Source organism: Harmonia axyridis, chromosome 1, assembly GCF_914767665.1.
Source record: "Harmonia axyridis chromosome 1, icHarAxyr1.1, whole genome shotgun sequence".
Classification (NCBI taxonomy): domain Eukaryota; kingdom Metazoa; phylum Arthropoda; class Insecta; order Coleoptera; family Coccinellidae; genus Harmonia; species Harmonia axyridis.
The window spans coordinates 1,796,588-1,822,786 of NC_059501.1; the positions used below are offsets into that span (position 1 = coordinate 1,796,588).

Sequence of the window (26,199 nt, forward strand, 5' to 3'; positions counted from 1 at the left end):
TCTATTAGTGTTGCGATACCAGAAAAATTAGTTCAGTAAAATGCGGATAGATGGCTTATATTCAAATTCCCCACTGATTCAAATCTTTGATTATTTTTTCGAAAAACTGGCATAATTCGAGTGTCAGCAGTTCTGTATTGAGCTTTGTTCATATTTTATGCGTTATTTATGGGGTTTTCAGATAGTTGATGCCAAATTAGGCTTCGATTCTTAGCAGGAAATCGTTTCTACAAATTAAAATAAGTGCAATTTTCCTGAAAAATTGGAATATATCTCAGTTTTGAGCTGTGTTAGGATTAAACTGATTGAGGGTTCGTTTTCACTATGGAAAATCCTCCAAGATATCAAATTTTGAAGATGATCCGACAACATTTTCGAACCGAAATTAATTCCACAAAATTCGAAATATCTCGGTTTTTGAATCTTTTAGGGACGAACTGATTGCAAATAGGGGTTCAGCGAAGGAAATACTCCATCACATCCAATTTTGAAGTCGATCAGAAACCAAAACTGTTTTTGTCGGAAAAATATCCAAGGTTATAGTCTTGGTTTTTTTCCAAAAAAAATCGACCTATAAAATTCGAACTTTTTATAGAGTATTTGAAGGGTTTCGAGGATGTAGATTCCATATAAGGCATCGCTTTCCATCAGAAAAAAATTTCTACACGTTTAAAGCACAGTGTTTCTACAAAATTCCTAATATTTCAGACTTGAGATGAGTTAGGAAGAAACCGATGGTAAGTTAGTATTCAGAATGGTAAATTTTTCTTATTTTAGAGACCCTCGGAAGCAAATTTTTTTTTTCACAAAATCCCACAAAACTCCAGATATCTCGGTTCACAGTTCTCTCAGGAATTACCTGATTGCAAATTGGTGTAAAGTATCGCGATTTGCTCATTATATCGAATTTTGAAGTAGGTCTAGCCATAAACTCTCTTAGTAAAATTTTCCTAATTCTATTATTTGAATTTTTTCGAGAATAAAAATCAGTAGTGACATCTAGGAAGAGTAGCTCGAACCCGGTGATGGTGGGGAGTTGCACATCACAGGATTCTATTAGTGTTGCGATACCAGAAAAATTAGTTCAGTAAAATGCGGATAGATGGCTTATATTCAAATTCCCCACTGATTCAAATCTTTGATTATTTTTTCGAAAAACTGGCATAATTCGAGTGTCAGCAGTTCTGTATTGAGCTTTGTTCATATTTTATGCGTTATTTATGGGGTTTTCAGATAGTTGATGCCAAATTAGGCTTCGATTCTTAGCAGGAAATCGTTTCTACAAATTAAAATAAGTGCAATTTTCCTGAAAAATTGGAATATATCTCAGTTTTGAGCTGTGTTAGGATTAAACTGATTGAGGGTTCGTTTTCACCATAGAAAATCCTCCAAGATATCAAATTTTGAAGATGATCCGACAACATTTTCGAACCGAAATTAATTCCACAAAATTCGAAATATCTCGGTTTTTGAATCTTTTAGGGAAGAACTGATTGCAAATAGGGGTTCAGCAGAGGAAATACTCCATCACATCCAATTTTGAAGTCGATCAGAAACCAAAACTGTTTTTGGCGGAAAAATATCCAAGGTTATAGTCTTGGTTTTTTCCAAAAAAATCGAACTATAAAATTTGAACTTTTTATAGTGTATTTGAAGGGTTTCGAGGATGTAGATTCCGAATTAGGCATCGCTTTTCATCAGAAAAAAATTCCTACACGTTTAAAGCACAGTGTTTCTACAAAATCCCTAATATTTCAGACTTGAGATGAGTTAGGAAGAAACCGATGGTAAGTTAGTATTCAGAATGGTAAATTCTTCTTGATATAATATTTTAAAGACCCTCGGAAGCCAATTTTTTTTTTCACAAAATCCCACAAAACTCCAGATATCTCGGTTCACAGTTCTCTTAGGAATAACCTGATTGCAAATTGGTGTAAAGTATCGGGATTTGTTCATAATATCAAATTTTGAAGTAGATCTGGTCATAAACTCTCTTAGTAAAATTTTCCTAATTCTATTATTTGAAATTTTTCAAGAATAAAAATCAGTGGTGCCATCTAGGAAAAGTAGCTCGAACCCGGTGATGGTGGGAAGTTACACATCACAGGATTCTATAAGAGTTGCGCCACCAGAAAAATTAGTTTAGTAAAATGCGGATAGATGGCTTATATTCAAATTCCCCACTGATTCAAATCTTTGATTATTTTTTCGAAAAACTGGCATAATTCGAGTGTCAGCAGTTCTGTATTAAGCTTTGTTCATAATTTAGCGTTATTTGAGGGGTTTTCAGATCGTTGATGCCGAATTAGGCTACGATTCGAAGCAGGAAAGCGTTTCTACAAATTAAAAGTGCAATTTTCCTGAGAAATTGGGAATTTAACTCAGTTTTGAGCTGTGTTAGGATGAAACTGACTGCGGGTTCGTTTTCACCATAGAAAATCCTCCAAGATATCAAATTTTGAAGATGATCCGACAACATTTTCGAACCAAAATTAATTCCACAAAATTCGAAATATCTCGGTTTTTGAATCTTTTAGGGAAGAACTGATTGCAAATAGGGGTTCAGCATATGAAATACTCCATCACATCCAATTTTGAAGTCGATCAGAAACCAAAACTGTTTTTGTCGGAAAAATATCCAAGGTTATAGTCTTGGTTTTTTCCAAAAAAATCGACCTATAAAATTCGGACTTTTTACAGTGTATTTAAAGGGTTTCGAGGATGTAGATTCCGAATAAGGCATCGCTTTCCATCAGAAAAAATTTTCTACACGTTTAAAGCACAGTGTTTCTACAAATTTCCTAATATTTCAGACTTGAGATGAGTTAGGAAGAAACCGATGGTAAGTTAGTGTTCAGAATGGTAAATTCTTCTTTATATAATATTTTGAAGACGCTCGGAAGCCAATTTTTTTTTCACAAAATCCCACAAAACTCCTGATATCTCGGTTCACAGTTCTCTTAGGAATTACCTGATTGCAAATTGGTGTTAAGTATCGGGATTTGCTCATTATATCAAATTTTGAAGTAGATTTGGCCATAAACCCTCTGAGTAAAATTTTTCAAATTCTCCTATTTGAATTTTTTCAAGAATAAAAATCAGTGGTGCCATCTAGGCAGAGTAAATTCAATGTGCAACTTATAAAAATCACGCCCTGATTGGGGTATCCTGAACGTACAAGTTTTGTATTAACAATATTGTAGCTGTAGCAATATGTTTTGGGGCATTTGACAGAACGAATAATCAGATTCAAGTTGTATTCAATCAACATAATTTATTTTCAACTCCAAATAATACAATTTTCAATTTCTCTCTTCAATTTCTCTTAGTTTTCTATCAATCCAGCTCCTCATCTTTGCAACATCTGTGTACACTCCTGGAACATTTTGTTGTCCACAACCAACTCCCCAAGATACAATACCGGATTGTACATATCGTGTTGGGTTTTCTTGGTCTGGGCAGACCAAAGGACTACCTCCATCACCCTAAAAAAATAAAAAAAATAATATCTCAATATTTTTTTTAACAACAAAACGTTTTGATACTTTACTCCTAAAAATTTACGTTGAAATGTTTTTTGTTCTTAAAATTTGATCTCCGGACTTCGTAAGGTAAGTCATTTAATCGTCGGTAAAGTCACTTACCGACGTATTTATGGTACCTAAGAACTAAGGACTAAGAACTATGAACTAAACCAATGGTGGATTTATGCACCAGTGCTAAGAACTAAGACTAAACCTAAGAACTAAGACCTAAGAATTGAACGCTAACAAATCAATGAGGGCGTTTATGCACGTTTCCTAAGAACTAATGGAGGATTTATGCACCAGTCCTAAGAACTAAGACTAAACCTAAGAACTGAGAACTAAAAATTGAACGCTAACAAATCAATGAGAGCGTTTATGCACGTTTCCTAAGAACTAAGAACTAATGGTGAATTTATGCACCAGTCCTAAGAACTAAGACTAAACCTAAGACCTAAGAATTGAACGCTAACTTGACATGGATATTTATTGTGAGAAAATTAAATTTAATTTTTTCAAATATACCTGATACTATTCATCGATAAACACGAATGAAGAACATAAAATGATAGAAACTGGTACTCGTTAATATTGAAATTCTATGCGGCGCAGCGCACTTCTATATTTTACTTCTTAGTTAACAGTTGGCCTGCTAGTGTTAGTTCTTAGTTCTTAGGAAACGTGCGTAAACGCCCTCATTGATTTGTTAGCGTTCAATTCTTAGTTCTCAGTTCTTAGGTTTAGTCTTAGTTCTTAGGACTGGTGCATAAATTCACCATTAGTTCTTAGTTCTTAGGAAACGTGCATAAACGCTCTCATTGATTTGTTAGCGTTCAATTCTTAGTTCTCAGTTCTTAGGTTTAGTCTTAGTTCTTAGGACTGGTGCATAAATTCACCATTAGTTCTTAGGAAACGTGCATGAACGCTCTCATTGATTTGTAAGCGTTCAATTTTTAGTTCTCAGTTCTTAGGTTTAGTCTTAGTTCTTATGACTGGTGCATAAATCCACCATTAGTTCTTAGGACTGGTGCATAAATCCACCATTAGTCTAGCAACTAGTAAACAGGAAATACCGCTTTGGCTACAGTCAACAGATACCGTAAGCAATCCAGAAAGCTGGATGGTGCAAAAAAAAAAAAATAACGAGCTATGGTGGTACTCACGGTGCATGTATCTCTACCAGCTTCCCCTCCAGCACAGGTAAAAGATGAGTGAAGTTTGAACAATGGCCCTAGACGTGTTTTACGCAGCAAATTCTGACATCTGTCGTTGGCTACTATGGGTAGTTCGATTTTTTTCAGTATCACCGAGTAAGCTCCTTGTCTACCTGAGGAAGGAATTAAGAAACATAGTTGATAACAGTCATTGAAAGGATGTATTGAAGTTAAATATTTATAGGTTGAGACCCTAACTGTCTGTATGTGTGCTCGGGAGTAGGAATTCATCAAGCCAAGTAACTTGACATTTTAACCAACTACTTCACTTGAAAATCAAGCTCGTGAAAAATTACACACTTGAGCTTGACTTGACGTTAGATATTTATTGCTTGACTTGATATCAGGCTACTTGATATTACTTGAGCTTGATATGCACGCGTCGCAAGGCATATATTTCTGCAATCTCGTGCGCGCTTAGACTAAATAAGGGGATTCCTCGAGCGCCGAGAGACTGAAGCATTCGCCAGTGTGACTTTATTAGTAGGTTTCTCATATTTCTATGAAATATATTGGTAGATTTTGGTACTTTAAAAAATATCTTTCCAAACTTGGCCAAAATTGCCAAGGATTTTTTTATCAACGCCAGTATCGTCAGTTCCTGTTGAAAGACAATTTTCCAGAACTGCTCTTACAGTAACAAAAACCCGCAATAGGTTAGGCCATAAATCTATAAGATACCTCATGTGTCTTAGATCCTGGATGGAAAAATAAGAAATCAAAGAAAGCCTGGAGGTTTCTCAATATTAAGAAACTTCATTTTTTTATTATTTTTTATTTTGTTATGATTTATAGTTATTCAATTCATGTTTTTATTTAAAAAAAGTTGATATTTTCGGTTCTTTTATACAATAAGTTTGATAAATTGATGTGTTTTTTGCAAGGTTTCTTCTCATTTCATCATTTTTTTACTGATGTGAAACTACACTATAAAACTGCTAAAAATTAAGTAGCTTGATATGATTCAAGCACTTGATAAATAAATACTTGACAAGATTTTTGACAATGTGTGAATATCAATTCCAATAAGAATTTTGTAAATTTCAGTTTGAGAACTTTCACATGTTCTTTATACTGCTTTTTTGTTGAAAATTTAATAAAAGTCCATCTTACCGAAGTTGTCTTTTCCCCAGCCACTAGCGAAACAGTGTTGCTTATCTACCTCCTGGTTTGCTTTGGGCAAGCACACCAGGCCAATGCTCTGCACTTTGGTGAAAGGCCTGTCCAACACTACCAGACCTATGTCGTTTATTGCACCATCTCCGTATCTCTCGTGTTGAATGGTCCTAATTGCCAAACGTTCCTGGTAAGGTATCCTCTCCTTGGTAGTTTGGGTGTCCCATTCTCCTGCTCTTACTGTAATCTTTGGGACTTTATATCTAGAATTACCAAAAAGATTTGATATAGTGGACGATCCTGCCTATTGAATCGAAGGTAGGAAAATATGATCTATGATGGGATTGTAAAGGGCGTTTTTTTAGAGCTATAGAACTTTAAATTGCAATAAAACAACGATGGATTATTCGATTGACATGAATTTTATTGATCCGCAAGATAATCTTGTGGCATCACATGTTGAATATGATTTCTGGAATATGACCGCCACGGCTGACTCGGATGTAGTCCAATCTGGACGTCCAATTTTCGATGACTTTTTCCAACATTTGTGGCCGTATATCGGCAATAACACGGCGAATGTTGTCTTCCAAATGGTCAAGGGTTTGTGGCTTATCCGCATAGACCAATGACTTTACATAGTCCCACAGAAAGTAGTTTAGCGGTGTTAAATCACAAGATCTTGGAGGCCAATTCACAGATCCAAAACGTGAAATTAGACGGTCACCAAACGTGTTTTTCAATAAATCGATTGTGGCACGAGCTGTGTGACATGTTGCGCCGTCTTGTTGGAACCACAGCTCCTGGACATCATGGTTGTTCAATTCAGGAATGAAAAAGTTAGTAATCATGGCTCTATACCGATCACCATTGTAAAGTTCTGGCCATCATCGTTTTTGAAGAAGTGCGGACCAATGATTCCACCATCCCATAAAGCGCACCAAACAGCCAGTTTTTCTGGAAGTAACGGTGTTTCGACATACACTTGAGGATTAGCTTCACTCCAAATGCGGCAGTTTTGTTTGTAGACGTAGCCATTCAACCAGAAGTGCGCTTCATCGCTAAACAAAATAAAATGGACATAGTGCGCGATACGTATTTCGCACAGAACCATTACTTTCGAAATGAAATTGCACTATTTGCAAGCGTTGTTCAGGCGTGAGTCTATTCATGATGAATTACCAAACCAAACTGAAAATAAATCACTTGACAGCTGTTCAATCGGTCTCCATCTTGAACAGTAATGCCAACTTAAAGTTATATACCTCGAAAAAAAAACACCCGTTACAATCACTTCTGAGCCTTCCAGTGCAGACAGTGTAGTAATTATTCATATAGTAGTGATGAAATAATTTTTAATTATTATCAATTAATTTAATTTTTTTCAAGAAATTATCATTTCTTGTGGTTTGTCGTTAAGATAGAAACAATTAACATTAGTTCATTCTTATGCAAAGAATTCAACTTGCATTTACATAACGCTGAGTCTACAATGATGTCATTATCAGTAACTAAAAGCAATTATTGTAGGTTTTTCATATTTTTTCTCGAAACTTACACTGATAAACAATGGGCAGCTGTCAGAACAACATTTGGTCGAATCAAAGAACCTCCACAAATACACTGCGTTTTACCATGGATGGCCTCACTGTAATTGGTCTTCAGAAGGGCCACCTGCCATGGGAACTCTCCATACTGAGCTATGTTGTATAAGTTACCCTGTAGTGTGAAGTCTATACCGTTGACATTTCTAATACCACACTCCGACCAGCTGTCATCTGTCAAAAATTCAGAAAACATGGTAGTCTTAGAAAATGGACAGCATTATGATTTTAATTTTTTTTAACAACAAATAACAACGTGAGTATAGACGGCAGTTGCCAAGAGACTTTTCTAATGGAAATGTATTCCTATTCTGTTTGATTTATTTACCTTCAAATCCATTTGGTCTATTATCGGTTTGTGTTGGTCTTCTTGTGGTTGATGTTGTAGTGGGTCTTGTGGTTCTTTCGGTATTGGATGTTGGTCTCGAAGTAAATGCTCCTTCAGAGGCGGATTGAGGGATTGAACTGCTTCTTTGTGTTGTTGACGTAATAAAAGAACTGTTATCTTGTGGTATTTGGCAACAAACATCGAGATAGTGGACACATTGGTTTTCCCCATCTTCGTATCTGTTTGGAGAATTTTAAATGGAATATATTTCATTTACCGTATTAATTGGTTAGTTCACTAATTGTCAAATGGAATTTTTTAAAGAAATTCGAAAAATTAACGCACATTCTGAAAATCTCAATTTTAATGACTTTAATTGACTTTATAACTTATTTTTTATGTTCTCTCGGGAAGGTTTTGAACGAAACAAGACACATTAAATGGAAGAAAAATTCAGGATTTCACCGAATCTCATGTGAAAGAAGAGAAATAAACAATTTTCAAAATACTGGAATGCTAATAAGTGATTTAATACTTGGTATTTTTATCCCTTGCGTTAATTACAGCTCGGCAACGACGGTTCATACTCAAAATGAGTGATCTTAAAATGTTCTGATCTAATCCTTTCCAGATTTCTCTGAGTTGGATTCCTAAGTCATTAAGAGTAGCTGGATGATTTTCTGAACTTCTCAGCCTTCTATTGAGGTTCTCCCAATGCTGCTCAATCGGATTGAGATCTGGACTTCTTGCTGGTCATTCCATTCGAGAGACTTCAACCTCTTCAAGGTACTCCTGAACGATGCGCGCACGATGGGGTCTGGCATTATCGTCCATAAAAATGAAATTTTCAGCAATGTATGGGGCAAATGGCACTACATGCTCTTCGAGATTTCCATATTGTGCGTTAATTTTTTTGGGCAGTGTATTTACAGTTAATGGTACTACATATTCTGAAATGACTGCAAATTTAACAAGGTTCATCACTTTCTCAGTCTCAGTCAACTCTTCCACCAACTGAACATCAAAATGTGTTCTTAGGTCTAAGTTTCAGATTTATTTTCATTAATTTACCTTCTTGATTTTCATTCGAAATTGTTTCTCCTATACTGTATCAAATGTTGAAATTAGAGATTTAATTCAAAAAATCATCATGAATTTTGATTTTAGGATTTAGTAGAGGTATTCAATAATATGTAGTATATTGTTTTCACCAATTATATAAATAATGAACCTTTGAGTAAAATTCATCAGCATTTCTGTGATAAAGAAATTATAGAGGTAGACATGAAAAGAAAGTTAAGAAGAAGAAAAGAAGAAGATAAATATGTATGTTACATCAATTCAATTCAAATGAATGCACTTGCAACGTAAATAAGATAAACTTCTAATTTTAAGAATAAATTTCAATAGAGCACTTTCATTTGACTTTGAAGGTGAAGACCACCACCATCTCTAATAATTAAAATACGTACTTTCCACTTAAAATTGATGGTCTCAAAGTTTTATTTCTGAAATTAAGTTTTTTTATTGATTATAAAGTCTAGTCAGTATGTTATTTAATATTCAATTCATATAGGTAGGGCATTTTGGAGAAGCGAAATGATAGTGCTTTACATTGTCCTAAGGTCAAAGACAATATCCATCAAGATGCTCTGATTTTACATCAAAATAATTATATTTCAGGTAGATTTAGTTGGAATATTTCGTTCCTGTCAAAAATTCTATGTGAATGGAATGCAATTATGGAAAATTACAGGGAATATTTCCCTCCTTTCAAAAATTCTATGTATATGGAGAACAATTATCGAAAATTACAGCGATAATTGCATTGTAGGAAGCGAAACAGCACTGCGATAATTGTTCTGTTCATAGATGCATAGTTTCTATGCATCTTACACAGTTCGAATCTATGGCAATTCCATTCTACATCAGTTTGACAAGTGATGTAACAGTTTATTCGGGAAATATTCCCCCGAATTACACTTGTGCATCAAAATGACCGGATAATTTCGCATTCCAGCGTATTTTCTTTGAAAAACTGCATTCGGTCATTTTCATTTTTGGAGAAAGAGCCCGACACCGAAGGTGGAGGGCGATAATTGTTCTGTTCATAGATGCATAGTTTCTATGCATCTTACACAGTTCGAATCTATGGCAATTCCATTCTACATCAGTTGCCAATTGCCATAAGCGTATCGAGGGGGGTGATATTGGGGACATGACCCCCATTGATTAGAAAAAATAAAAAAAATTGTAAATAACAATTAAAAAAAGTTTTTATGAAAAATTGAAAGATTTTGCTTTTTCAAAGTGGGGTTAAACCTAACCCATGGGTCGGTGTCTCTGATTATTGTTAATACTGTTACCTCACCTGATATCGATGCTGTTGAAACCATCGAAAACACCTGTTTGAATGACTGTCTTGGTGTTTGGATCACAATTGTAGTATGGAACACATACATCTTTTCCTTGTCTGTCGTTCTCTCCGCATTTTGGTAAGGCACCGAATCCCCTGAGGGGTTGCTGAGTTACTTCTTCGTAATAGGTGGTATTGAAGATGTTGTTGACTGCTTGGACCACGCTGCTGTTGGGCTTGACTTGACATCTAACTCTAACGACAAATAGAAATGACAGGAAAATGAGGGGCGTCTTCATGGTTCACTAAAAAAGAAAAAAAACTTTAAGAGGGAACAACACTACGTGGTTGTTAAGTTTAAAACGAAATTAGAGATATTTCTTCTTGCAAATCACCGATTTTTATGAGATTTCACATAATATCAATAAACAATAATCTAGATGGAAGAAAGTAAATATTTTGTGAATGAAAAAAAAATAAAGATTTTAGTAACTTTATATGTCGGGTTTTTCACTATAATTTGACCCCCCATTTAACTTTGTTAATAAAAGAGGTACAAAAAAATGTTTTCTACAAAAGTTTCACGAAATCGACTAGTGTTTTTTAAAATGATTTCACAAAATGAAATATATACCCAGTGAGCAACATATTGATTGCAACTTCATTTTTTCAAATGGAACACCCTGTATATTTTTATATATTTGACTAGCTCTTTTTCTCCTAATTTCAAATATATAACATATGTTTGGCCTATCTCTCTTATTCTGAGTACCACAGAGTTTCAAATTTTAAGAACCACCTGGCAAGCTAAGTAATCAGTTTTCGAGTGGAAGACTGCGATAACTCAAAATGTCCTTTTTTGAGTTATCTCGTTGGCAACGATATGACATACGTTTTTCACTTATTCTTCACATAAAGCGAAAATATTTCAAATTACTCAGAATAAGAAAGATAGGCCAAACATATGTTATATATTCGAAATCAGGGGAAAAAGAGCTAGTCAAATATAGAACAATATACAGAGTGTTCCATTTGAAAAAATGAAGTTGTTATCAATATGTTGCCCACTCTGTATATATTTCGTTTTGTGAAATTATTTTGAAAAACACTTGTCGATTTCGTGAAACTTTTGTAGAAAACATTTTTCTGTACCTCTTCTAGTAACAAAGTTAAAGGGGGGGTCAAATTATGGTATTTGTACTTTGTACAAATTACTGATATATGTATACATATATACTGGAATTGGAGTATATTATTGTAGACGACGTTCAATTTCAACAATAAACCAATATTCTTAAATAGATCAAAGCAAAAAAAATTATGAAATTTTATAAATACCATTTGTTTAACTACAAGAATCTCAGAAACGAATCAATTGCAGACATATGAAATCTTTTTTAAAAGGACCTAACAAATCAGCCTCTGAACATTCATACCGTAGATAGCGATAGAAAACACCCTGTATAATGATATATTTTATGGAAGCAGTCATTCATTCTTTTGATATACTTCTTCATTTCCTCAAGATAATTGTTATTATAAGTTCACTACATGCCATTTTGAAAATTATAAACAAGATCCATGGAAAATTTGTTATTTTATTGTAACTATTCGACAGTTCATGCAGAATATATTCATTTTTTCTACAATTTATGATGAACAGCAGATTTTTCTTCAAATAACACCTTTGAATAAGACTTGTGAATCTATATTCCATCCAGAATTTATACTAAAATACTGATAGTTTGTCTGCAATGACAGATTTTCCAAAGAATAAGCTATTGACATACCCTCTATGCACACACTATTTACAAATAAAACAAGAATAAAATTCAATAAGTTTTCTTATACATATCTATAGATAATATCACTCGAACGGTTCGACTCGAAATAAAGCATTCTCTTAGTGTGAAAATATAAATAAAGATATTCCTGTTAATCCCGAGTGATCTGGAAATTCATTTCAACAAGAAGATACTTTGGTCCCCATTCAAGAAGTCATCAACCGCAATGCAGATGAAAAATCCAAATAGAAAAAAATCAATATGAAACCAGTTGGTAATCCCATATTAAAAGGAAGGTTTCTTGAAAATATGCGTGCTTTTTTTGCATAATGTAAACATAATATCAAAAGTTTCGTGAACGGCAGGCAACTGGTTTTAGTTACACAGAAAACTGGTTGGAATTTCGCTTGGAATATACACTGATCAAAAATAAATTTGACCACTCAAACAAATGAGAAATAACAGATACTTTGAATATCGTTTGATTTAAAAAATATGAAGAAATTGTAGGTAATCAATACAATTACATTTGCCTTTGTGAACATATCTACTTATTTTCCGGTGGTACCTATTTAACTTATTTAATTCTCATACATTCGACTTTTTATTTCCAAAATTCCAGAATTTCATATCGATAATACAATTTTCAACTTTCTTCTCGAAATCAGAATGACTTTTCTGGGTTAACTGTAATCCTACCCAGTTCTATGATACGCAACTCAAGGGTGTTTTCTTTAGAGCTATAGAACTTTAAATTGCAATAAAACAACGATGAATTATTCGATTGACATGAATTTTATTTATCCGCAAGATAATATTGTGGCATTACATTTTAAATATGATTTCTGCCATATGACCGCCACGGCTGGCTCGGATGTAGTCCAATCTGGACGTCCAATTTTCGATGACTTTTTCCAACATTTGTGGCCGTATATAGGCAATAACAAGGCGAATATTGTCAAGGGTTTGTGGCCTATCCGCATAGACCAATGACTTTACACAGCCCCAAAGAAAGTAGTCTAGCGGTGTTAAATCAAAAGATCTTGGAGGCCAATTCACAGGTCCAGAACGTGGAATTAGGCGGTCACCAAACGTGTCTTTCAATAAATCGATTGTGGCACGAGTTGTGTGACATGTTGCGCCGTCTTGTTCGAACCACAGCTCCTGGACATCATGGTTGTTCAATTCAGGAATTAAAAAGTTAGAAATTATGGCTCTATACCGATCACCATTGACTGTAACGTTCTGGCGATCATCGTTTTTGAAGAAGTACGGACCAATAATTCCACCAGCCCATAAAGCGCACCAGTCAGTTTTTCTGGATGTAATGGTGTTTCGACGTACACTTGACGATTAGCTTCACTCCAAATGCGGCAGTTTTGTTTGTTGACGTAGCTATTCAACCAGAATTGCGCTTCATCGCTAAACAAAATAAAATGGACGTAGTGCGCGATACGTATTAGGCACAGAAACATTATTTTCGAAATAAAATTGCACTATTTGCAAGCATTGTTCAGACTTGAGTTTATTCACGATGAATTGCCAAACCAAACTGAGAATAAATCACTTGACAGCTGTTAAATCGGTCGCCATCTCGAACAGTAATGCCAACTTAAAGTTATATACCTCGAAAAAAAACACCCGTTATGATCGGCAACTAATATCCTACCTGTCAAACTTCATTCTGTTCCTTGAAATCAATTATTGAAGTTCTTACTAGGCTACTTACTACTTAGATCTTATGTGGGATAAACAAATAATATTATTTTTCCAAAATCAAAATTCAGATATTAAGACACCCATCTTTAAAATGCATGAGAAAGTTTTTAAAGATGCGTTTAAAATTGTTTCGATAAAAGGAGAATAAGTATATTTTTTGAAGAGAGTGTATTTTAAAAACGAAATAATGGATTTTATTTCATTTTCACACATAATAACACTAACAAAGTAAACTTATACTTACAGTAGAGAAATAAACATCCAGTGTAAAAAATATCACGTTAACCTGAACTCTCAAACTTAGAACACTCCATTATACAAAAGTATTAATCGATAAGAAATATCAATTCAGTTTGAAATTAATCACATTACAGGTCAAATGTTAAGGAATTCGGGAATAACAGCAATCTTTCTTAATGTGTACAATGACAACAATAAGAAAATGATTAATTCAAGGAACAATAATAACTTGATTGATTTACTTAATTATTTAACAATTAAACTACTATTTTGACTATTATTTCGAATGAAAAGTGATCTTGTGTGTTCTTCAACTTAGACACTTTTGAGTCTTTTGACCCAATTTCTATTAAGTGTGTTCGATAGAGTCTTCAAAACGATGAATATATTTAAGTTTGTATACCTATATACAGTTCTGTGGTCTTCGAGGGCGCAATAAACCCATAAATGAGACGTTTCTAGTCATTCACAGGCTAGGTTTTGAAATAATTCCAAACAAAGGTTCATAAAACATTCAATCTCTTACAAAAAAATAAATATACAAAAGTACAACATATCAGTTAGTCAAGCTGAAAACAGCAATGATATATATACTCCACATATCTCATAGCACTTTGTCTATCACAGCGATTCTTCAATAGCGATTTAAATCCATGTCATCAGAGGTAGCTTCCGCCCTGCAAAGACCTCAATTTGTCGTCTATCCAGCTTCTTAAACCTGCCACGTTGGTGTAAACACCCGGTATTTCGTCTCCACATCCAATGCCCCAAGCTACTATGCCAACCTGGCTGTACCTGTGAGGTTGATTTGGATCAGGGCATACCAGAGGGCTTCCACCGTCTCCCTAGAAAAAGAAGAATGAGATAGGAGTAAAATCAATCACAAGAAGAAGCCTAATGAAGTTTTTCATGATGACCTATTAGACAGCATTGTCATTCAAAACTTTACGAAGAGTTAATTTTGTATTGTATTGCTGTATCATTTGAACGATGTAGTTTTTAAACTATATAGTTTTGAATAAACTTCATTGTCAACAACTTTTGCAAATCAATTTCAACTTTATTATCTGTTACTCGACTTTCTTCAAGAGACCTTTGAAATGTGGAAGTTAGCTGTGGTGTAACATGTATCCAAAACCAAGATGTTCTAGCCTCTGACTTGATTAAATTATTAGGTGTACAACTTTGCTTCTACCGTTTTGCAATAGATTGGTGTAGCAGTAAGTGGTAGTCGAAATAAATAGAGCTTAGGTATTTGTAAACATAACTCCATCGAAATATTAGTCGATTTGTGACTGCATCATAAAGTTATTCTTGATTAAATATATCAACGAGCCAAATTCTCGTCATTTGCTGGAGGTTTTGATTTTCTGCTTTAATATGAAGAAATTTGCGACTGAGGCTCAACGAATTCTCTCAAATATCTATGGTGAGGCCACTATTTCTGAACAAACGTTCCAAGAGTGGTTTCTACGCTTCAAGAACGGTGATTTTGACGTCGAAGACCAGCGGAAGAGAGAAAGTTTTCGAAGATGCATAATTGGAGGCAATACTTGGTCAAGAGTCGTGTCAAACGCAACAAGAATTGGCAGGATCATTGAGAGTGACATAACTTGCCATTTTAAAACGTTTGAAAGTCATGGGAATGATTCAGAAACAAGGAAATTAGGTGCCGTACGAGTTGAAGCCGAGAGATGTTGAACGGCGTTTGTTTGCTTGTGAACAGCTGCTTGCAAGGCAAAAGACGGAAGGGGTTCTGCATCGCATGGTGACTGAAGACGAAAATGGGTTCATTACGATAATCCCAAGCGCAGAAAATCATAGCGATATCCCGGCCATGCTTCCACGTCGACAGGCAAACCGAATATTCACGGTTCCAAGGTCATGCTCAGTATTTGGTTGGACCAGATCGGCGTAGTGTATTATGAGTTGTTAACACTGACTGAAACAATCACACGCGATCGTTAACGAACGCAATTAATGCGTTTAAACCGAGCAGAGAAAGACAAACGGCTGCAATACAACGAAAGACATGATAAAGTGATTTAACAGCATGGCTATGCTCGACCCCATGTTGCGAAAGTAGTGAAGACATACTTGAAAACGTTGAAATGGGAAGTCCTACCCCACCCTACTTATTCTTCAGACGTTGCTCCCTCGGATTATCTCTTGTTTCGATCAATGGCACACGTCCTGACTGACCGGTACTTCCGGTCTTATGAAGAAGTAATAAATTGGATCGATTCGTGGATCGCTTCAAAAGATGACCAGTTTTTTCAACGTGGGACAATACTTTGAATTATAAATGTATAACCAGTTTTTTACAATAAAGTATCGAATTTTACGCCTTTATATTATTCCCAAAAAAGTTTTCTCTTCGTGAAATACTTACAGTGCATGTGTCTTGTTCTTTGAGTCCACCTGCACACATGAAGCTCTTGTCCAAAACGAAATATTTTCCCAATCTAGTCCTCCTCAATCTGTCTTGACATTCATTATTAGGTACTGTTGGAAGCTGGATTTTCTTCAAGATTGCTTGGTAGACACCTTGATAGCCTAAAATGAAAATTAAGCAAGTTGAAAGTGATCAGTGATTTTATTTTAATCTGGTGTTTCTTACCAAATCTGTCCTTCCCCCAACCAGTAGCAATACACTGCTTACTGTTGTAAACCACACCTTGGTCAGGCAAGCAGATTGTTCCTATATGCTCAGCTTCTTCCAAAGGACGATCCAGGACCAACAAGGCTATATCGTTGAAAAGGACTTGTGGTTTGAATTGTTCGTGCACAATCACCCTTTGGATGTTGCGTTCTTGGTAAGGAAGTCTTTCTTTTTCGGTTTGGGTGTCCCATTCACCAACACGTACCTTCATATCTTGCATGTTGACTCTAAGGAATTTCAGAGATTAAGTTTGATTGATTTTTATCCAGGGCACTATCATTATAGAAGTTGTAGAGGCTGTAATCTAATCCACAATGTTCTTAGTGTCGAATGTCAAAAAATAGAAGAGAGAATAGAAGAGAACTCAACAGGGTATAGACTTCTGGGGTCTCAAATTATATAACCGGCTACCAGAAGATACTTGACTGCAGAAGCTTTGAAGAAGAGGGTAAAGGAGTTATTCATCTCTAAAACTTGATATTCAGTTGAGGAATTCCTGAACAGAAAATTAATGTAAATAATTATAATTAAACTACCAAAGGGTGTTTTTTTTCGAGGTAAATAACTTTAAGTTGGCATTACTGTTCAAGATGGCGACCGATTTAACAGCTGTCAAGTGATTTATTCTCAGTTTGGTTTGGCAATTCATCATGAATAGACTCACGCCTGAACAATGCTTGAAAATAGTGCAATTTTATTTCGAAAATAATGGTTCTGTGCTGAATACGTTCGCGCACTACGTCCATTTGACATGAAGCGCACTTCTGGTTGAATGGCTACTCAACAAACAAAACTACCGCATTTAGAGTGAAGCTAATCCTCTTGTGTATGTCGAAACACCGTTACATCCAGAAAAACTGACTGTTTGGTGCGCTTTATGGGCTGGTGGAATCATTGGTCCGTACTTCTTCAAAAACGATGATGGCCAGAACGTTACAGTCAATGGTGATCGGTATAGAGCCATGGTTACTAACTTTTTCATTCCTGAATTGAACAACCATGATATCCAGGAGCTGTGGTTCCAACAAGACGGCGCAACATGTCACACAGCTCGTGCCACAATCGATTTATTGAAAGACACGTTTGGCGACCGCCTAATTTCACGTCTTGGACCTGTGAATTGGCCTCCAAGATCTTGTGATTTAACACCGCTAGATTACTTTTGTGGGGCTATGTAAAGTCATTGGTCTATGCGGATAAACCACAAACCCTTGACCATTTGGAAGACAACATTCGCCGTGTTATTGCCGATATACGGCCACAAATGTTGGAAAAAGTCATCGAAAATTGGACGTCCAGATTGGACTACATCCGAGCCAGCTGTGGCGGTCATATGCCAGAAATCATATTTAAAATGTAATGCCACAAGATTATCTTGCGGATAAATAAAATTCATGTCAATCGAATAATCCATGGTTGTTTTATTGCAATTTAAGGTTCTATAGCTCTAAAAAAAACACCCTTTAGAAGTTCTTGAGGCTGTCCATCCACAATGTTCTTGGTGTCGAATGTCAAAAAATAGAAGAGAGAATAGAAAAGAACTCAACAGGGTATAGACTTCTGGGATCCCAACCGCCCACCAGAGGATATTAAGAACTTGACTCCTGTAGCTCTCAAGAAGAGGATAAAGGAGTTATTAATCTCTGAAACTTTATATTCAGTTGAGGAATTTCTGAACACAGAATTCACATAATCATTTTGTAACTTTTCTTAGACGTTACATGTAAATTATTGATGTTTAATATACTTAAAAATTTATACTAAAAAAAAATAATAATATGCAGTGTTGGCATTAAAACTATTGGAAAACCCTTTAAAACTAACGAAAACTTACTTGTTGACGCAATGGGCAGCTGTCAGCACAACATTAGGCGATATCAAAGATCCACCACAAATCAAGAGGTTATCGTTGGGAGGATTGTAGTTGGTCTTGACTATAGCCACCATCCAAGGGAACTCCCCGTATTCTGCCTCATGGTTGTTATTTCCGGTGATCTTGAAGTCTACACCGTTGTCATTTCTTACACCACACGTCCAGTTTGGCATTGGTTTTGGGCGTTGTGTTGGTTGTGGTTCTGGTGTTGGTCTTTCGGAATAAGGTGGTACTACTGGTGTTGGTCTTTCGGAATAAGGTGGTACTTCTGGTGTAGGCTTGGGTGTGGTATCTCCATAGGGTTCAAGAGTTGGTCTGGCTTTGGTAGGTTCTGGTGGTGGTGGTTCTACATCTGGAGGAGTTGAGGAAGACCAGTTTGGTGGTATTATGCAACAGATGTCCAGATAGTGGTCGCAAGGTTTGTCTTCACCGAATCTGAGTTGAAATGAGAAAGAATTATATTATACACTGCGGAAAAAAATTAACGCACATTATGGAAATCTCAAATTTATTCTACAACTGAACGTGTTCTCAATGATAATTATTTTATCAGAATTATGCATGCATATGTTATCCACTTTCAACGTTTTTCTTCAATACAGATGTTTTTTCCCAGCAGGAATAAAAGAAGATGAGATTATCAGATTTTGAATGTATTGGCTCCATTCTGAAATCAGTTGTTCTCGATCAATTCTAGTGATCAATAGTTTTCTTTCGTTTGATTTTCTACACTCGATCGCTATGCAACGCGAAACAAGCAATTTGACGCAAGAGGAATGTGCCCAAGAGGTAGTTTTGCGAGAAGAAGGGTGGACATACACAAGAATTGCAGAAAGGTTTGGAGTGTTCCATACAAGTGTGTCCAGAATGTTGCAGTGATTCAGAAAGACAGGTATGAATGTCCGAAGACCAGGACAGGGTAGACCACGGGTAACAACTGCCAAATCAAGAACGTTACTTGAGAGTTTCTTCGTTGAGACAACGGTTTGCAACCGCTCGCCTCCTTCAAAATCAGCTTGAGCAAACTCATGGGGTGCAAATTAGCAATCAGACAATAAGAAATCGCCTCAGAGAATATGATTTAAGGCCTCGTGTCGCGGCAAGAGGCCCAGCTCTTACCCCAGCCCATCGAAGGGCGCGTTTGGATTTTGCGAGAGAGCATATCCATTGGGAAGAGGCTGATTGGGAAAGAGTTCTTTTCACAGATGAGTCTAGATTCTGTCTCTACTATTGTGATCGACGTTCCCTTGTATACAGACGTCCACATGAAAGATATGCTCAGTGCAATTTCCTGAATACTACTGGTTTCGGGGGAGGATCGATTATGGTATGGGGTGGAATATCTTTGACTGCTCGCACAGACCTAGTGGCCGTTGATAATGGAGCTATGAATGCTGATAGGTATATAAAGAACATTCTTGAAGAGCATGTAGTGCCATTTGCCCCATACATTGGTGACAATTTCGTTTTTATGGACGATAATGCCAGACCCCATCGTGCGCGCATCGTTCAGGAGTACCTTGAAGAGGTTGAAGTCTCTCGAATGGAATGGCCAGCAAGAAGTCCAGATCTCAATCCGATTGAGCAGGTTTGGGACAACCTCAATAGAAGGCTGAGAAGTTCAGAAAATCATCCATCTACTCTCAATGACTTAGGAATCCAACTCAGAGAAATCTGGGAAGGATTAGATCAGAACATTTTAAGATCACTCATTTTGAGTATGAACCGTCGTTGCTGAGCTGTAATTAACGCAAGGGGTGGAAATATCAAGTATTAAATCACTTATCAGCATTCCAGTATTATGAAAATTTTTTATTTCTCTTCTTTCACATAAGATTCGGTGAAATCCTGAATTTTTCTTCCATTTAATGTGTCCTGTTTCGTTCAAAACCTTCCCGAGAGAACATAAAAAATAAGTTATGAAGTCAATGTATTGTTAACTTTCATTAAAATTGGGATTTTCAGAATATGCGTTAATTTTTTTGCGCAGTGTATATGTTATGGGTATGTGTAATGCCTTCTTGTAAACATGCTACAGGTCGTGATTTTAAAGTGTAGCGAAAATTTCCGGGACAGTGTCCTCAGTCATTCAAAATTGGAGTGATTTATATGAACGTTTTAGAGGTATTGCAGATTTCTCGGAATTATTTTCACATCTGCTATGGGAGATTTATCAACTAGCAAAAAAATTACGATGATGCTACGTTTTCAAAAAAACATCAAGGTTTGATATAAACTTTTTTTTCTTGTAATGTGAGAAAGATAGCGGAGTTTGAAGCAAAAATTACCCGGAATAATAGCATTTTTTGATTACCTATTCGATTGTTCTACCTTTATGCAGGGTGTTCCTAAATTGTAGGAACAGTTAAATAAGTACTAAAACTTATAATTAATTTTATTCATCATAGCTCACTGAATCAAATAATAATTTGAATTTTCCTGACTATACGCTCTATTAGTGTGGCTTCACACACCGCCATTTTTGGTCCTCCTGTCAGTGTTCGGAATCCAAACAAATAAATTGTCATTCAAATTAGCACGGTGTCGTTGAAAAAATTGGCTTATTTTCATAAATAAGAGTATTTGAGGAACGATTTCAGTATTAATTGATAGACAGAAGGAACGAGGTTGATACCAGTAAGTTTGACTCCTGTATCATTCCCCAGATTTTGTAAAAAGCCGTGTTTATTAGTTGAACTTCAAGTTCGAACTTACTGGCATTAATCTCGTGCCTTCTGTCTATCAATTAATAGTAAAATCGTTCCTCAAATAATCTTATTTATCAAAATAAGCCAATTTCTTCAACGACAACATACTAATTTGAATGACAATGTGTTTGTTTGGATTCCGAACACTGACAGGAGAACTAAAATGGCGGTGTGTGACTTCATCACTAATAGAGCGTATTACTGAAGAATTGTTTCACTAGAAACCAAAAAGTGTAGTTCAGGACCACAGTTTTTTTTCACGATTTTCTAAACTACCAGTGGTTCACTAAAAAAAAGTTCTGGTGGAAGGAAGCGAACACTCTAACAGAAAAAATATTACCCTGTACATTTGCATTCAAAATTAGCATATCACATGATGAAAACTCTAATCTGGAATATCTATACCAAATTTAAATTGAATATCTTGTGAAGGGGAGGTCTTTTAGGGGACCCCAAAGAAAATAGTCTAAAGGAGTTAAATCACAAGATCTCAGTGGCCAATTAAGATCACCTCTTCGAGAAATAACAGGGTCAGGAAATTTTTCTTGTAAAATTGCGATTTTTTCGTTGTTTGCTGGCAACCGCGCTTTATTAATGTTCTGAAACGAATTGCTTCTGATTTTAATGAATGCAGACGATACCTGCAAATTTCGATGTTAATAATATGATAAGTGTAGGTAATATGAAGTTCGAAATTCAAAATTTAAATAAAGTAATATTTTTAGCTTATTTGCTATGGACTATGGAGTGAATAATTATACAATAAAAAATAAGTAGATATTCATATCACAGAGTATGAATATTAAATTTTTACAATAAAAATAAATCAACCTTCTCCTTCAGGTGATACTAATAAAATATGCTGTTTGTTACCAACTTTTTATCATTTCCAACAAGTTGTCTTATTTCCATGGAATTAATGGAAACCTTGATCTATAATATTTTTATATATTCAAGAATATGTGTGTAACTAGAATTCTGATTGTGGGGCGGTAATAAACATTGTTTATTACTGATTACTCATTTTATTGAAATTTGTTTCACATGTGTTGTTATTGTACATGTGCAGATTATAAACGTTAAAAGATAATGAGATATTTTTATTGTGGAAATTCACAATTACTTCCTTTATGTGTGGCCAGTTATTATAATTGAAAATAATTGATTGTTAGATTCACTTAAAGTTCTTTTTAAATAATTTTCAATTATGCATATAGGTATCATAGGAATTTCTTCAAACACGATTATAAAAAAAAAGGTTGTGCAAATTCAATATACCTTTAGGTTGTTTTCTAAATCTTTCAAAATTTTTGAAGATGATTTGATGGCATAAGTAAGATTTTTTCTTATTGATATGTGATTTTTATTATTTTTTAATTACTCAGGAATCAGCATAAAAAGTATAGACTCAAGGTTGAAAATTTACATTAAGTTTTCTATCTTTTACATTATTTCCTTGACTTTATGTTTTGTTTGAAAATACAAATGCCTACACATTTCTGTTGGCCTATCATTTTGAGACAATATTAGTTATCATGTGAACATGATAACTGAATGACTGAATTAACTTAGAAACATCATTTCATAGTTACAGCCGTCTTAAATTTTCTAAAGTAACAACTTTTCGTGAATTTTTTTAGGATTAGAGTATTTTTTAACCTAATCAGTTAAATTTACTCAATTCACTCAATGTTCTCGCAAAAACGTCAATTTTTTTAAGTTTGAGTTCACATTTTCTGGGAAGGTGATGTATCGAAAAAAATGAGCTTTTTAGCGAATGTTTTTTGGGAAGAATAAAAATATTTGACAGAGGTAATTCTCGTCATGTAAATTATAATCCAATTTTCTTCAGAATGATGAATTTTTATAATCGACATACAAACAACATTAATTTGTTGTAGTTGAAATGAAAATCTTTACAAAACAGCTGTCAAATTAAATAATTATGTAATAAATGCGAAATTTGGGACGTTTTTTGGTTTTTTTTAGGTATGAAACACTAACCTACAGTTATTTTGTATCAAATACATGTTATTCTAATTTCCACTATTTTATTATGCAAATAACAATTGTTTCGCTATACAGTAGCTTTTTCAGATCAAATTTTGAATAGCAATAAATAATTTTTAGGAAATGTTCAACACTGGTGAGTTTTTTAAATCAATTTTTTTTTTTGGTTCATTTCTTTCTGAGGCTTCTAGGCAGGTAAGGATTTTTTATTTTCTATATGAAAAATTTCAAAATCGTAGTCAAAATGATGTCGTCGTTGTTAAAGGTGGTTGGAATAAGTTTATTTTTTTATGTTGTTGAGAAAACACATCAGATATTCGTTAATTCTTTGTTGAAGTGATCTCCCTATTTGTCCTATATATACCTATATATTTTGGCAATAACTGCATGAAAATTTAAAGAATCCTGATTAATCATATTTTTTGTCATAATTTTTAATTAATTTATTGAGGTTTAAATTGGTTTTGGATACCTCAAATGAAAATTATGCTTTCACCTGCCTTTAGAAGCTTAAGAAATAAACAAACATATTAAAATGAGAATATTGCTCAACGACCAGATATTCATAAAAAGACTTATTTGTTAATAATTTTCTAAAAATTATTTATTGGTGTAATACCCTTAATGCTTTGTTTTCAACATCTAGGTACCTACCCCTAAATATATGAAATTTGTAGGATAGTTATTCGATATGTAAGTAATCTCAAGAAGATACTGGGTAGCGAAAAAATTGTTGTTCACATAATGAAATAGGGGAAATCAACTTTTATTTAATATCTATTAAATTAAGTCAATCAAATATTTATTTTGTAGGTATTTGAATGTTAATGTCATTTTCTGAGAGTGCATCAAAGAAAGATTTTTCATAACTCAATAGAATACTAAAATCATCACTAAATTCACAATAAAAACACGAACCGGCAATTTTTCATCCAACTTAACAAAATACAGAAAACTCGAAACTAACCTTATATCGATAACACCAAAACCATCAGTCCTACCAGTCTGCAAAATCATCCTGGTGTCACTATCGCATTGGTAGTAAGGTACACACAAATCCACCCCTCTAGAAGCACCCTCCCCGCATTTCTCTATGGCTCCATACCCCTCAGTCTTCTTCGTGCTAACCTCCTCATACCCATCGGGTACAAACCCAGCTCTACTAGACAATCCCGTTTTGTTTGTACCATTTTTCTGACCGCAAGTACTTGGTACACTCCACACCAAAAAGGCGACTAGACATACGCCAAAGTACATTATGCAATTGAAGGTCGAAAGAACGAACTTGACACCAACAGATGTCTTCTTTTTATGTCGCCCGATTGTGTTTTGTTGGTGAGTTCGAACTGTCTTCTCCCTCCATTTTCCCTATTCAGGTTGCTGGTATCATTAAGGTTGACTTTGAACTGGAAATACCTCATGAATTGTTAATTGGTTTGTTGATTTTCGCCTTGTGGATGGTTGGTATGATCTTATCTGGTCAATTGCAGGTATATGGAGTGAGTCATGGATGCTTGTAGATCCGGTTTTTCGTCTCGATGTTTGGATGAGGATTTGGTACTTGACTTGGTGTCTCTGGTAATTGTTATTGAAGGTTTTGTGGTGGTTTCTGGGTATCTTGGACTGGAGGAACTACTCAAATATGATTCAAGTTTAAGAAATATTATTCATACCAAGATTGTGTGAATCCCCGTATTTTTACGTATTGTTTGATTTATTGCCAAATTTTTTGGTCTTTAGATGATTTAAGACTTCCTAATAATTTCTTCAAATGTCAATAACTTTAAAATTTTGAGTCAGGAACGGTCTTAAACGACTCACTTTTCATGAAATCCTCTCAAAATTCAAGAATAACAAGATAACTATAAGCAAATGAAAAGAGCTACGTTTTGAGCTAACTTGAAATTTTCTGGGTACCTATATTAGGACCCGAATGTCTGGTTAACTACGTTAATAGGCAAAATCCGAATAGGGGTTCCGTTCAGAATTTAGTTTTCATAATAATTCAAAAACTGCGGATACGATCTTGATTAAAATTCAGATTTGGGTTTAAAATAAATATTTCAAGCTCTCATTGGAATTTCATGTTGATCGTGTATCCAGAACCATAGAAAATTCAAGAATAATATCTAAAGAATATTACTCAATATATTTGTGACCATCATAACCGTAGTGGAGATTTTAGGTGTTTATATGAAATAACAATTTTAAGTTTCGTGCGAAATTTAACCATCAGAACCATGAAAAATTCAAGAAGCATCACAAAACAAATGAACGAATCACTGACTTGATGCCAGGAGCTTTTGAGCGCTCGTTATAGGTATATACAAGGGTTCTCAGAGTTTGGAACCAATCTAAATGAGGACTTGAGAATATTCTCTCTATATTCTATATTTTTTTCAGATAAAATTATCGTTCCGAAGATTTAATTCGATGGTGAGGAATATCAGTCACAAGGAACAGTTGTATACAATTTATTCAATGGCAACGTTTCTGAGCATTTAGCTCCTTCATCAGGCTAAAAACAAAAACCAATTTATAAACAACGGCATGGATCATACAATTGGTGTAGCAATAAAGATAAAAAATACATAAAATGATGTCGCTATACAATAATAAATATGAAATATAAACTAGATGACAAATAACAATGAATATAAATATAAAGCAAAACAACATGAAACAATTATATTCTATATAATTCTATAATTTCCTCACGATATCTGTACTTATCGAATAGCAAACTGAGATTGATCTTAAAAGGAGAAAATGATGAAGAATTCAGAGACATCATATTCAATTCTGCCCGTAAATTCAATAACTTTAAATTTGATCTCGAATGCTCATGTTCGTTGGAATTGAAAAATTGACATGTTTGAAACGATCGATTCAAAAATTTGTATATATGCTAAATACTTAATTTTATATAGAACGAAAAGAACCATGGAATATTCAAGAAGACCATCGGAGAAAAAATATATTTCAGTAAAAACAGAAACGATCGAGTTAAAATTTAGTAATACCTATTTGAAACAAGAAGAAAATAAAATTATAAAAAAAG

General features: G+C 34.7%; 1 protein-coding gene across 1 annotated transcript; it reads right to left on the bottom strand.

Annotated features, from left to right (window-relative positions):
- Window positions 1-3,290: 3,290 nt before the first annotated feature.
- On the bottom strand, window positions 3,291-24,488 carry LOC123670713. Its single transcript, XM_045604245.1, has 12 exons — window positions 24,106-24,488; window positions 18,382-18,855; window positions 16,506-16,774; window positions 16,278-16,441; window positions 14,548-14,730; window positions 10,158-10,444; window positions 9,259-9,294; window positions 7,787-8,025; window positions 7,413-7,632; window positions 5,852-6,117; window positions 4,688-4,851; window positions 3,291-3,485 (listed from the first exon to the last, which is right to left on the bottom strand). Exons 1-12 carry the CDS (start codon window positions 24,393-24,395, stop codon window positions 3,303-3,305), a joined length of 2,775 nt encoding a protein of 924 aa, XP_045460201.1. The 5' UTR covers window positions 24,396-24,488; the 3' UTR covers window positions 3,291-3,302.
- Between the last annotated feature and the right edge of the window lie 1,711 nt (window positions 24,489-26,199).